The following is a 14,773-nucleotide window of genomic DNA, read 5'->3' on the forward strand; positions in this document are numbered from 1 at the left end:
CCTTTTTAATCACAGCGGTTTCAAGGAACAGAGGGAATTAGCGTCAAAGCCGCATTTATTAAAAGGTGAAAAAGGGTTTCTTTTCAATGGATATTTTGACTTTCACAGCAAAGCAACGCTGCTTTTTCCACTTTCTTCCTTTTGTTTATGTGGCAACACACTGGCAGTCTCAATGTGCCCCCTGGTTCTATCCTGCCCGATGTGTGCTTGGGAGGATGGTGCAGCCATTTTTGTTGTTCTTGCAAAACGCAGTTTTGAGATCCTGGTGCGCACAGGAGCCAGCGCAGCCATTTTTGTTTCTTGCGCAAATGAAGCTTGGTGATGTGGTGAAATACTGTTGAGTGGGTCAATATATCCCACAGGTATAAATCTTTTTGCTTTCCTTGTCGGGTGGAGCCCTCGGAGGAAGCAAGGGGGGTGCCAGCTCTTTTCCTAGTTGTAGTTACAAATAATGAGTCTGGCTACAGCTGCCCTCTAATATATACAGAGGGTCTGAAGGTACGGGTTTAAAAATCTTTTCTGCATGTGGGTTCACAGCCCGTGTGAGGTTAGGGGCTTCCAATGACGGTTGTATTCTACACTGTAATGATTAGAGTAAAGGCATAAACTGCACCACCGTTTTCTTGTCCCCAAGGATCTGTTCTACAAAGTCTTTATCCTCCTGCATTTCTTGGGTGTCAATTTGAAAGTGCTCTGCCGCCTTGGTTAGCACCTCATTAAGAAGGGGTTGGCTGTCAACAGAAGAATCAACTATAGGAGGATCCTGATCGATAGGTGAGTCTATCTGGTACATATTGGCGTCTGGGTCAGCCTCTTGGTCCTCATCGTCCCTATAATAAGGGTCTGCTGCCTCCTCATTGTACTGAGGGTCAGCTACCTCTACAATTGAGAGGTCCTCGTTTTCGGAGTCCGGGTCATGGAGCTCTAGGACTGTGCTATGCACTGGAGTATCTGTACGAGACCTTTTAGAAGGGAGTTGAGAAGGCTGAGTAGAGACTTGAGACCCAGGAGGGAGCTGTGGTGGGTGGAAACTCTGGAAATATGCTGGGTCTTTTTCGGCGAAATTGGCCATGAAGGACATTCTCCTCATTACCCCATCTATGTCTTGTGAAGACCATTCTGATGAATTTGGGATTACCAAGGGTTGGGAAGGAAGTCCTAAGTCTTCGTTTGTGGGAGGAATAACCCCAGATTTTTTAGGCCTAGTCTATAATAATAATAATAAATAATACAGGTTTGTCCTCATTAGGGATGGTCTAGTTTCCTTAGGCTTCTCCTCCTGAGAAGTTGTTTCCCTATGAGGGCTTCTATCCCTAGGAGGGGTCTTTGAGGACTTCTTATGTACTGTTCTTCCCCAGTCCCCCCCCCACCAGAGCCGCATGTAACCAGCTGTTTGAGGCATACTACCTTATTTGACACGGAGCATCGACTTTCAGGAGTGGGAAGGGCCGAAGTCTTGTCTGCGGAGGACGAGCCTTCGGATAGTTTTGCGCGCGACACCTTAGACCGTCTTTCGCCGGTTGGGTCCTGTCGTGCGGCGATCTCGAACGAGAACGCCCAGAGGACAGGGACTCAACTGACCTTTCCCTGGGTGCTGTGCTTTGTTGAACACTCGACCAATGTGTTGAGTCTCAACTTGGGGTTATGTGTTTAGTGGTGTGTGATTTTGAAGCGCTTCTGCCGCCGGGTGTAGTCCCCACAACCGCCATCCTGTCCTCTGGGGTCGGGGGCCTGCGCTTGGCCGGAGCTGCCCAGTCGCCCACGCCGTCTGAAATGGCAGCGCTGCTGCCATCACTGAAAGCACCTACCTCCATGGCCTTGAGCTGCCTGGCATAGTGGGCGGTCCTTTAAAGTCTTGGGCTTGAAGAGCCTACACGCTCGACAAGACGTTTCGACGTGGTCTCTTGGGAGATAAGTTACAGACTAAATGCTGGTCGACCCAGAGGAATTTACGATTGCACTTGGGGCAAAATTTAAATGGGGTCCTGTCCATAACTACAGACACTGGCAGCGGGGTGAAAATAGTGTAGGAAAAGGGGCATCTACATTCTAGAATGACCTCCCCCCCCTCTCGCCCTACTGTCTGGGCTCAGGCCCTGGGCGGCCTTCCAAGGCCGAACGGTCCGTCGCCGTAGTGCTTCGACAGGCAGATTCTTGGTCTTCACCGGCGTGATGTTTCGAATGTCGGTGGAGTAAAGGATAGGAAGAATGAACTATCGATAATTGAAATAAATCCATGGCTTTACGCCGAAAGAGGAACTCTGCTATACGCGCCTGTCTAGAATGGTGGAAAAAAACCATCTGAGGGACCTCGATGCGTGAGGGATCATGGCTACAGTGGACGTCACACTAGGGATAGTATTTCTGGCAAGCACTGTCAACGTCCCTTTTCGTGTTTTGAAAACAACCACTGTAACACTCCGCAGCTTGCACTAGATGTCGGCCTATGCAGAGCATGTGATCCAAGCAGATTCCACACGCCTGAGAAATAAGGGATACATTACTCACTGTAATCATATTTCTGATGCTTTTATCTGCTTAGATTCACATGCTGTGCATCGGCCGACATCTAGTGCAAGCTGCAGAGTATTACAGTTGTTTTCTATATTTACTGATTTCATTGTAGAGTGCTACAGCTCACATTACCCCAAAGATAAGCCTGGCTGCTCAGTCACACCACCTAGTTGAGTAGTACAGGCCTATATTAAAAGTTAGGTTACCTAATACCAAGATATATGTCTTGTGTAGTCCCACATTAGATGGACTGCACCAATTCTTACTTAAAACAGTCACTCTCCCCTTTTTGTAAAATGCAGGTGGATTTCACGCTAGAGGGGTTTGTTGTGGTTATGTTATGTTATTTTGCATTTATATAGCGCCTTATGTACCATTGGTATGATCTCAAGGCGCTGGTAGGTTGAACGCCCTCGGGAAGGCGCTAAGGGAAAGCCAAGGCATGGTTTGAGGGACGGTCCCAACAAAGAAGTGAAGACTACAGTTATAGGGCCCAATATGCATATCTGAGGTGAATGAGAATGTTTTAGGCTAGGATGATGATTAAAATACAACAAACCATTCAGTGGGATTAAGCTAGGTATATTAACAGCAGCACTACTGTACATATGCAATTCCAGGTCACAGAACTTCTAATGCTCGCATGTGAAATGGCGAGGAGTCTCATTTTGTTCCAAGTTTAACTATTTGAAAATCTGTATAAAAAATTCAATGTCAAAACACTTACCCTATATGTGTAACTGCTTCCCTGTTTTCACATTCAGTAGTCCATATTGCTATTTTATCACCCTTTGCTCGGACATTAACAACAGCTCCGCAGACGTCATCACTGTGGACATCAAAAGCCTCTCCAATAAGGCACAACAACTGGGAATAAAAATGTAAATACATATTTTTTAAACCCAAGCTATTTCACAATACAATTGACTATACACAAACGTAAAAATTGAAGCAATCGCTCATACTGTAGAAAATTAAATAGGAAAAAGAAATGTTAAATATAGTTGGAAGTGATTTCCATGCACTTGATCGGTCAAGTGTGTGTACCAAGTGTTAGGAGGATTCCTTAGACCCTCAGGGTCCGAGTACACTCACATGACTTCGTTCACCGAGTTTCCTTCACGTAAACCAAGCTATGCAAGCGATAGGGTGGCAGGGCAAACGAGGGCCAACTAACATGTGCTCAACAGGGTATTCAGAAGGCACAAACCAAGAGATGTATTTTTCTAAGGAAACATTGTGTGGACTTTAGAAAAGGCAAAATGTAAAGTAAAACTTTATATAATCAATGTGAGCAATAAGACAATGCATTACTTACCGTAAAAACATTTCTGATGGTTGTATCTGCTTAGATTCACATGCTGTGCATAGTCCGACATCCAGTGGTCACTGCGGAGTATTGCATTTTGTTTTTCGTAGTCGAAAAAGGGGACGTCGACAAGGCGTGTCTGTAACACTATCCCTATAGTGACGTGCAGTGTACCCACAATCCCTCACGCGTCGAAGTCCCTCTATTTGTATTTTTTCTGCCCTGAGGGAGCCTATTAGACGTGAGTGAGTACAGAAAAGAGAAAGATAAGGATGTCTATGTTCCTTCCGTCCGAGTGGGGAGGAAGGGTGGGCGCATGTGAATCTAAGCAGATACAACCATCAGAAATGCTTTTACAGTAAATAATGCATTGTCTTCTGATGTTTGTTAATCTGCTTAGAATCACATGCTGTGCATAGACTAGCGAGCAGTACCCGGAGCAGTACCCGGAGTTGGAGGTGGGTTGTGAGAAGGAAATGTCTTAATACTGCTTGCCCCACCTGGGAATCAGATCTAGAGTGGGCATCTAGACAGTAGTGTTTTGTAAAGGTGTGTACAGAACTCCAGGTTTCCGCTTGCAAATGGACTCGAGGGACATTTGCAATGAATGCTATGGAAGCCCCAGTGCCTCGAGTAGAATGTGCTCTTGGCATGAAGGGTAGTTCTCTCTTAGCAAGAGAGAAACAGAGTGATGCATTGGACAATCCATCTAGATATAGTGGATTTTGAAACTGCATCTCATTCTCTTCCTGCTGCCACCGAGACAAAGAACTGATTAGTCTTTCTCAGCGGTCTAGTTATTTCCATGACAGCCCTGCGCACATCTAGTGAATGCAGGCTCTTTTCTCCCAAATTTGAAGCGTTCTGAAAGAACGTTGGTAGTTCTATTGATTGGTTGACATGGAATTTAGAAATGAATTTTGGTGCAAACCTAGGATGTGTGCGTAGAACCACCTTATCCTTGTGAACTGTTACAAAAGGGGTCTAGTATAGAGAGCGCTTGTAGTTCACTCACTCTCCTAAATGAGGTGATAGCTATTAAGAAAGCAGTTTTAAGAGTGTGGTTCTTAAGGGATGCTTTGTGCATGGTTTCAAAGGGTGAGCCCATAAGCCTGGTAAGTACCACATTTAGGTCCCATCCGGGAGCTGTGAGGGTGTATTCTCTTTACTCCCTCCATGAAGGCTTTAATAACTGGGACTTTCCACCATAACACTTTGTTGAGAAGTGGTGTATGCGGAAAGTGCAGCTAGATGAACTTTAATAGAATTAAAGACCAAAAAGTGACTCAGGTAAAGAACACTGTGTGGGAGAGCAGTCAACTGGATTGATGCTCTTATCTCTACACCACAAGACGAATCTTTTCCATTTGCTGGAATAGCATCCTAGCCTCCTTAAGAATGTCCATGCATCTTTGATGGAGTTGTAAATGTCCAAACTCTATGACCTCAGGAGCCAGGCTGCTAAATTCAGGGTCTGTGGGCATGGGTGTAGTGTTCTGTCCTTGTCCTGTGACAGCATGTTGTACGGGCAGGGACGTTTCACTGGAGGAGATGGAGACATTTCCATCAAGTGAGCGAACCATGGCTGCCGGGCCCACATAGGGGCCACTAGTGTCATGGTAGTATCATGGTAACTGGTTCCTGGTGCATCTTGTGCACTATCTTGTTGAGAAGGGGAGTCGGGCGGGAAAAGCGTAAACAATTTCCCTGACCATGGTATCGATAGACCGTTCGCCTTGGATTGGTTCTGGGGGTACCTGGAGGCGTAATCTTGGCTTTGGGAGTTCTCCAGAGTTGCGAACAAATCTATTTCTGGGAATCCCCATTGTGTAAAAACGTCGAAGACGATGTCTTCTTGTAACCGCCATTCGTACTCTGCGGGCAGAGGGAAGTCTCTGCTGAGTTCGTCTGCTACCAGATTGAGTTCCTCTGGTACATGTTTTGACAACAGGAGCATGTTGTGTTTGAGAGCCCACTTCCAGATGTTCTGGGACAGCTTGGACAGTCCTGGAGAGTGAGTGCCCCCTTGCTTGTTCAGATAGTACATGGCTGTGGTGCTGTCTGTGAGGACCATCACTGTCTTCCCTTGCAGGTGTGCCTGGAAAGCCTTCAGTGCTTTGAAGACCGCTAGCAGTTCCAGCAAGTTTATGTGCTTGGATGCTACGCTCGGAGTCCAAACTCTGTGTGCAGTCTGATGGGATAGGTGAGCCCCCCCCCCATCCTGTGAGGGATGCGTCTGTGGTTAGAGTGGCCTCCACTGCGGGGGTGTCGAATTGTTTCCCTATTACAAGGTTTTCCTTCGACCACCACCGTAGTGAGAGAACCAAGGCCTGCGAGACCACCACTAGATCGTACCATTGTCCGCTGGCCTGACACCACTGGCTGTTGAGCCACTCTTGCATTGGGCGCAGTCGCGCGTGAGGTAGCAAATATATACATGACGCCATCATTCCTAACAAACGCATTGCTTTGCGCACTGTCACCTCTCGACCGGCCACATATTGAGGGATCTCAAACAGCATATTTTGGACACTCTCGTTGGAGGGGAAGACGAGGCCGTCCTTTGTTCGAATTAGAGCCCCTAGGAATTGTTTGATCTGGCTGGGGTCTAGGCTGGACTGCTTCTCGTTGATGGAGAAGCCCAGTTGGAACATACCCAGTCTTATGGGTATTTGAGAAGCATGTTTTGTAAGAATCCCGTTATGAGCCAATCATCAAGGTAAGGGTATACTGGGATGGACTACCTGCGCAGGTGGGCCGCTTCCACTGCCAGTACTTTCGTGAATACCCTCGTCACTGAAGCTATGCCGAAGGGTAGCACTCTGAACTGGTAGTGTTTACCCTCTATCATGAACCAGAGGTATTTTCTGTGTGCTGGCAACATTAAAATATGAAAGTATGCATCTTTCATGTCCAGTGTTGTCGTGTAATCTCCCTGCGAAAGTAGGGAGATTACTTCCTGTAGGGTCACCATGCAAAATTTTTGAAGTTTGACAAATTTGTTCGCTGGGCGCAGATCTAGTACAGGGCACATGGTCAAGTCCTTTTTGGGTACAAGGAAGTACACTGAATAAATACCTTCCGTTACCTGCGATAGAAGCACGACCTCTATTGCTTCTTTTAGTAGCAGTAGTTCCACTTCTTGAAGAAGAAGGGTGAGGTGTTCCGGTGACAGGCGTCGTCCCCTTGGGGGTCTGTACGTGGGGGACCGACAATTCTATACAGTGACAACACCCATCGGTCTGATGTTATTCCATCCCATGTTGGTAGGAAAGAGGTTAACCGGCCCCCAACCGTTGATGCATGGGAGGGGACCCGAATCTTCGGGTCATTTGGTGTTAGTAGCCGGGGAACCTCTGGTAGTGGGGCCCCGACCTCTGCCCTTGCCACAGCGCTGTCCTCTTTGCGTGTACTGGCCACTGGTTCCCTGAGTAGAGGACCAGTTGCCTGCAATGTACTGCTGTTGTTGCTGCCGTTGTTGGCGTTGGCCTCGAAAAAAGCTTTTGTTGCCGAATCCTCGCTTATTGGGAGGCCTTGAGATTTGGTCTAAGGTCTTGATGATGTCGAACTCCTCCTTCACAGTCTCCAGTGCGTCATCCACTGCCTTCCCAAAGAGGTTAGACTCCTATTGGTTTATTAATGAGTGACACCTGGGTTTCTGGCTTAAAACCGGAATTGCGGAGCCAGACATAACGCTTCAGAAAAATTCCCTGCACTAAAGAACGGCCAGCCGTTTCTGCAGCATCAAGAGTGTTTTTAATGATGCTCTGGTTAACCAGAGTTCCTTCTGTTACTGTGGCCAATAAGTGAGTTCTTAAGGGCTCAGGGACTTCCTCGAGGTCTTGCCGTAATTTTCCCCATTGGGCATCAGCATAACTTGCCAGTAGTGTATTATTATTGGCAATTCTGGTTGAAAAAGCTGCCAAGGCTGTAATTCTTATACCCAGGGCATAGAGCTTCTGTCCTTCTTTGTCTGGGGGTGCTTCGCTGGTTGACAGCGGAACCCCTGCTCTTTTCCTTGTGGTAGTTACCACTAAGGAGTCCGGAATTGAGTGACCCCTAATGTACAATGGGTCTTACAGAGGGAGTAAGACAATGCATTACTTACCGTAAAAGCATTTCTGATGGTTGTATCTGCTTAGATTCACATGCTGTGCATAGGTCCGACATCCAGTGGTCACTGCGGAGTATTGCATTTTGTTTTTCGTAGTCGAAAAGGGGACGTCGACAAGGCGTGTCTGTAACACTATCCCTATAGTGACGTGCGTTGTACCCACAATCCCTCACGCGTCGAGGTCCCTCTGTCTGTATTTTTCTGCCCTGAGGGAGCCTTCTAGACGTGAGTGAGTACAGAAAAGAGAGAAATATAGGAAAGGATGTCTATGTTCCTTCCATCCGAGCGGGGAGGAAGGGCGGGCGCATGTGAATCTAAGCAGATACAACCATCAGAAATGCTTTTACGGTAAGTAATGCATTGTCTTCTGATGTTTGTTAATCTGCTTAGAATCACATGTTGTGCATAGACTAGCGAGCAGTACCCGGAGTTGGCGGTGGGTTATGAGAAGGAACAGTAGAGAAAAGATGTCTTAATACTGCCTGTCCCACCTGGGAGTCAGATCTAGAGTGTGCATCTAGACAGTAGTGTTTTGTAAAGGTGTGCACAGAACTCCAGGTAGCCGCTTTGCAGAAGGACTCAAGGGGAACATTTGCAATGAATGCTATGGAAGCCCCAGTGCCTCGAGAGGACTGTGCTCTTGGCTTGAAGGGTAGTTCTCTCTTAGCAAGAGTGTAACAGAGAGTGATGCATTGTACAATCCATCTAGATATAGTGGACTTAGAAACTGCATCTCCTTCTCTTCCTGCTGCCACCGAGACAAAGAACTGATTAGTCTTTCTCAGTGTTCTGGTTCTTTCCATGTAGAACATGACAGCTCTGCGTACATCTAGTGTATGCAGACTTTTTTCTCCCAAGCTGGAAGGGTTTTGAAAGAACGTTGGTAGTTCTATAGACTGGTTTACATGAAATTTCGAGATGAATTTTGGTGCAAACCTTGGGTGTGTGCGTAGAACCACCTTATCCTTGTGAACTGTTACAAAGGGGTCTAGTACAGAAAGAGCCTGTAGTTCACTTACTCTCCTAATGGAGGTGATAGCTATTAGGAAAGCAGTCTTAAGAGTGAGGTATTTAAGAGTTGCCTTGTGCATGGGTTCGAAAGGAGTGCCCATGAGTCTAGAAAGTACCACGTTTAAGTCCCATCCGGGAGCTGGGTTAGCTATCGGAGGGTGTATTCTCTTTACCCCCTCCATGAAGGCCTTGATAACTGGTATCTTCCACCACGACACTTTAAGTTGGGAAGTGGTGTATGCAGAAAGTGCCGCTAGGTGGACTTTAATGGAATTAAACACTAGACCTGAATCCAGTAAATGGGTCAAGTACAGAATAATGTTAGTGGCAGAGCAGTCAACCGGGTTGATGTTCTTACCTCTACACCAGATGACAAATCTTTTCCACTTGCTAGAATAGCAGTGGCGAGTATTAGGTTTTCTGGCTTCCCTGAGGATGTCCATACATCTCTGTGGGAGATGTAAATGTCCAAATTCTATGATCTCAGGAGCCAGGCTGCTAAGTTCATGGTCTGAGGGCATGGATGCAGTGTCCTGCCCTTGTCTTGTGACAGCATGTTGTACGGGCAGGGAAGTTTCATTGGGGGAGATAGGGACATCTCCATCAAGTGAGCGAACCATGGCTGCCGGGCCCACATTGGGGCCACTAGTATCATGGTAACCTGCTCCTGGTGCATCTTGTGCACCAATTTGTTGAGGAGGGGAGTCGGGGGGAAAGGCGTAAACAAATTTCCCTGACCATTGAATCGACAGACCGTTCCCCTTGGACTGGTTCTGGGGGTACCTGGAGGCGTAACTTTGGCATTGTGAGTTCTCCAGGGTTGCGAACAGGTCTATTTCCGGGAATCCCCATTGCGTGAAGACGTCTAAGACGATGTCTTCGTGCAATTGCCATTCGTACTCTTTGGGCAGGGGGAAGTCTCTGCTGAGTTTGTCTGCTAGCAGATTGAGTTCCCCTGGTACATGTTGTGATAGTAGGAACATGTTGTGTTTGAGAGCCCACTTCCATATATTCTGGGACAGCTTGGACAGTCCTGGAGAGTGAGTGCCCCCTTGCTTGTTGAGGTAGTACATGGCTGTGGTGCTGTCTGTGAGGACCATCACTGTCTTTCCTTGTAAGTGTTCCTGAAAGGCTTTCAGTGCTTTGAACGCTAGTAGTTCCAGAAGGTTTATATGCTTGGATGCTAAGCTCGGAGTCCACACTCCGTGAGCAGTCTGATGGGATAGGTGAGCCCCCCATCCTGTAAGGGATGCGTCTGTGGTTAGAGTGGCTTCCACTGCGGGTGTGGCAAAAGTTTTCCCTAATAACAGGTTTTCCTTTGTCCACCACCGTAGCGAGAGAACCAAGGCCTGCGAGACCACCACTAGATCGTCCCATAGTCCGCTGGCCTGACACCACTGGCTGTAAAGCCACTCTTGCATTGGGCGCATGCGCAAGCGCGCGTGAGGTACCAAATAAATATATGACGCCATCATCCCTAGCAAGCGCATTGCTTTGCGTACCGTCACCTCTCGACCTGCCACATAACAGGGGATCTGAAACAGCATGTTTTGGACCCTCTCGGAGGGGAAGACGAGGCCGTCCTTTGTTTGAATTAGAGCCCCTAGGAATTGTTTGATTTGGCTGGGGTCTAAGCTGGACTTCTTTTCGTTGATGGAGAAGCCCAGTTGGGACAAAAGGTCTACGGTCTTTTGGGTATTGGAGAAGCATGTTTCGTAAGAATCCCCTGTTATGAGCCAGTCGTCGAGGTAAGGGTATACCGGGATGGATAACCTGCGCAGGTGGGCCGTTGCCACTGCCAGTACTTTTGTGAATACCCTTGGTGCAGATGCTATCCCGAAGGGTAGTACTCTGAACTGGTAGTGTTTGTCCTCTATCTTGAACCTGAGGTATTTTCTGTGCGCTGGCAACATTAAAATATGAAAGTATGCATCTTTCATGTCTAGTGTTGTCATGTAATCCCCCTGTGATAACAGTGGGATTACTTCCTGCAAGGTCACCATACGAAACTTTTGGGGTTTGACAAACTTGTTCGCTGGGCGCAGATCTAATACAGGGCGCATGGTTAAATCCTTTTTGGGTACAAGGAAGTACACTGAATAAATACCTTCTGTTACCTGAGATAGGGGGACAGCCTCTATAGCTTCTTTTTTCAGTAGCTCTTCTACTTCTTGAAGAAGAATAGTGAGGTGTTCCGGTGTCATGCGTCGGTTCCGTGGGGGTCTGTATTTCGGGGAACCGTTGAATTCGATGCAGTATCCGTGGGCTATGGTGGATAATACCCAGCGGTCTGACGTTATTCCCTCCCATGCTGAAAGGAACGATGTTAGCCGGCCCCCGACCGGTGATGCATGGGAGGGGACCCGAATCTTCGGGTCATTTGTTGGTATTGGTGGTGGGGGCTTTGGGGCTAGAGCCGCGACCTCTTCCTTTGCCACGACATTGGCCTCTTTGACTGAACTGGGTGCTTTGGTTAGAGGGCCAGTTGGTAGCAGAGTAAAATTGCTGTTGGCTTTGCTGCTGGCGTTGGCCACGAAAGGAGCGTCTATTGCCATAGCTGCGTCTGTTAGGTGGCCTAGACATTTGGTCAAGAGTCTTGATGGTATCAAACTCTTTCTTCGCATGTTCTAGGGCCTCATCAACTGCTTTCGCAAACAGATGTGTTTGTTCTATGGGCTTATTTATCAGGGAAGCCTGGGTTTCCGGCTTAAATCCTGAATTGCGCAGCCAGACATGGCGTTTGAGAAGTATACCCTGAACCAGGGAACGGCCAGCCGTCTCTGCGGCATCTAAGGAGTTCTTTACGATGCCCTGGTTTACAAGAGTTCCCTCTGAGATTATAGCTAGCAGGCGCGAACGCAGGGGTTCTGGTGCGTCCTCTGCTTCGCTGCGCAGCTTGCTCCACTGTGCATCTGCGTAGCTAGCTAGTAGGGAATTGTTATTTGCAATCCTAGTTGAGAAGGCGGCGGAAGTCGTGATTCTCTTCCCAAGTGCATAGAGCTTCTTGCCCTCTTTGTCAGGTGGTGCCTCACTAGTGGATAGTGGTACCCCCGCTCTTTTTCTTGTATTAGTAACTACAAGGGAGTCCGGAATAGAATGTCCCCTGATGTACAAAGGGTCAGAGGACGAAGGGCTGAAGAGCTTTTCTATCCGAGGGTTGACCCCTCTGACTAAGGCCGGATTGGAAAGGGAAGGAGTTATTCTTCTCCTTATAGAAGCCAGGAGCGGAATAGACTGACTAACCGGGGATTTTTCTTTAATAACTTTTTCTACAAAGTCTATGTCCGGAAGAGTCTCCCCTGTGTCTATTTCAAAATGCGCTGCTGCCTTGCGCAATAGTGCATTAAGTGAAGGTTGGTCATCTATGGGGGAGGTGTTTCCAATAGGTGAGTCCTTGGAAGGAAAAGGGTGAAAGACATCAGGGTCTGAGTGCACTGATGGGGATTGCCAGGGCTGTGAGGTAGCTGTATCTTCTTCAAAAGCTCCTGCACTAGTGTAAGGGTCTTCTTCAAACCCCTCTTCCTCATGTTCTTCCTCTCCACCCAAACACTCCTCATCTTCCTGGAGGTATTGCTCCTCTTCAGTGAGGTCATATGTGTCTGTAGAAGGGGGAAACAGCCTAGGAATCTTGACCCTAGGGTCATCCTGGGTCCATTCTCTTGGTCTTTTGGGTGGGTTTTGGCTACCCAAAAACCTTTCCATTTTCTCCATACAAGAATGGAGTCTTTCAAGGGTCTCATGTGGAACCCCTGAATAGTCTAGAGGGGGGAAATCAGTGTTGTCACCTTCAAAACGCTTAGAACGCTCCCACAACGTTGACGAAAGGTTTCCGTCGCCTTCAGAAAAGCCCTCCGGTAGTTCAGAAGTGCCCTTAGATGAAGGGGGCAGTTCCTGGTTACTCTTGTGCTTTTTCGGCGTTTCTATATCTTTTGGTGCGGTATTCGACGTCTGTTTCGTCGTCCGCTTACGTTTATCTTCGGAAACAATTCTCGCCAGGCTCTCGACAACGAGTTCGTCAGTAGAGGGTTCTGGAGTCGACGTTGCCTGCGTTACGCGTTGTTTCTCGACGGCCGCTCGATGGAGCGTTACGTCGGATGTTTTTGGGGTAGCGACCGTGTTAGATGAAAGCCCAATCGCTGGTCGCGGCTGCGTTTGCGCTTGGGGCTTGAGACCCTTACGGTCTGAGGTAGACGCCGGAATGCCCTGCGTCCCCTTCGGCGCTGATGGATCCTGCGTCCTCGCCGAAGAAGAGCCGTGGGTTGTGTGCTTAGGCCTATGGGGTCTGTGTGCGTCCTTGTCGCCGGGGTGTTCATCCCCATAAGCAGGGCGTGAGCCGAGCCCGTCGGGGCCGGGGACGGACGTCGAGGAGCGTGAGCGCTCCTTCTGGGGGTTAATGACTTCCGTAACGGACGTCGAGTTATCACCCTCCTCGTCACTTTCTGTAACAGCGGCGGCGGGTGAGGAAACTGACTTCGACATAGCGTAGTCCGCCCACCTCTTAACTTTCCGTTCTTTAAGGGTTCTTGGTTTCAAGAGCTTACAGGCCGCGAGGTGTCCTCTTTATGATCGAGGGGCAAGCAACGATTACAGAGCTTGTGTTTGTACTTCCAAGTGTATTTGCCCCTACAGCGTGGGCAAAACTTAAAAGGTGTCCTCTCCATAGCTGAGGCAATAAAAACTGGTGATAACAACCCCAAGGGAAAGATGGGGGAGAAAGAAAGACATTCTCGACAAGAAGATAAAAGTTCGAACCCCCACTCTCCCTACTGTATGTTGGCCGGCGAGGCCTGGAAACGTGTTCGGCAGCGCCGAAGGATCTCCTCCGTCTCTTCCCCTCCGTCGAAAACTTGCTCGGCGGAGAAACAGCTTCACAGCTAACGTCGAGGGGAGGGATCTTTAACAATAAGTATAAATTAAGGACCGAGGTCCGTAGTAAGTGTTTTGCAATGTCTCTCTAGGAGCTCCGCGTAAGGCGACCATAAGCTGGGCGGAAAAAACAATCTGAGGGACCTCGACGCGTGAGGGATTGTGGGTACAACGCACGTCACTATAAGGATAGTGTTACAGACACGCCTTGTCGACGTCCCCTTTTCGACTACGAAAAACAAAATGCAATACTCCGCAGTGACCACTGGATGTCGGACCTATGCACAGCATGTGATTCTAAGCAGATTAACATGCATCAGAAACATATTTTCAATTCTGGGATTAACCCCTCTTACCAGTGCAGGTGTGGACAGCGATGGAGTAATTTGTCTCTTAACTGTGGCGAGGAGGGGAATGGTTTGACTAGTGGGAGGTTTTTCTTTAATGATTCTTTCTACAAAATCAGTATCAGGGGTAATTTCAGCAGTTTCAATCTCAAAATGCGCTGCTGCCTTCCGAAGTAGCGCGTTGAAGGTGGGTTGATCATCTATTGGAGATGGATTCCTGACCGGTGTGGTCTGAGGAGAAAGAAGGTTTAAGATGTCAGGGTCTGTAGACTCTGTTGGTGACTGCCAGGGCTGTGAGCCACCTTCATCTGGGTCTTCCTTGAAGCCAATGTCAGTGTTTTCATCAAAACCTTCTATTCCGAGGTTTTGTTGGTCTTCACTATTTAAGTACTCATCTTCCTGGAAGTGAGAGTCTTCTTCAGTGAGGTCATAAGTATTCATGTCCACTTGGACGGGGTTAAATCTAGGATATTTAGCCCTAGGATCCTCCTGAAGGGCCTCCCTTGGTCTCTTAGGTGTTTTATTTTCAGGAGTGGACATGAATCTGTCCAGCTTGTCCATACATGACTGGAATCTCTCAACAGTCCAGTATGGTAAACCAGAACGTTCTGG

At 48.0% G+C, this 14,773-nt stretch overlaps 1 protein-coding gene across 1 annotated transcript in view; it reads right to left on the reverse strand.

The window, feature by feature from the left end:
* Window positions 1-14,773, reverse strand: part of EIF4E (eukaryotic translation initiation factor 4E) — a 416,202-nt gene that overhangs the window by 64,283 nt on the left and 337,146 nt on the right. Inside the window, exon 6 of the mRNA XM_069630448.1 lies at window positions 3,242-3,381. Within this exon, the coding sequence (XP_069486549.1) occupies window positions 3,242-3,381 (140 nt within the window). The remainder of the gene's footprint in view (window positions 1-3,241; window positions 3,382-14,773) is intronic.

Source organism: Ambystoma mexicanum, chromosome 6q, assembly GCF_040938575.1.
Source record: "Ambystoma mexicanum isolate Mex_15411 chromosome 6q, UKY_AmexF1_1, whole genome shotgun sequence".
NCBI classification, from domain to species: domain Eukaryota; kingdom Metazoa; phylum Chordata; class Amphibia; order Caudata; family Ambystomatidae; genus Ambystoma; species Ambystoma mexicanum.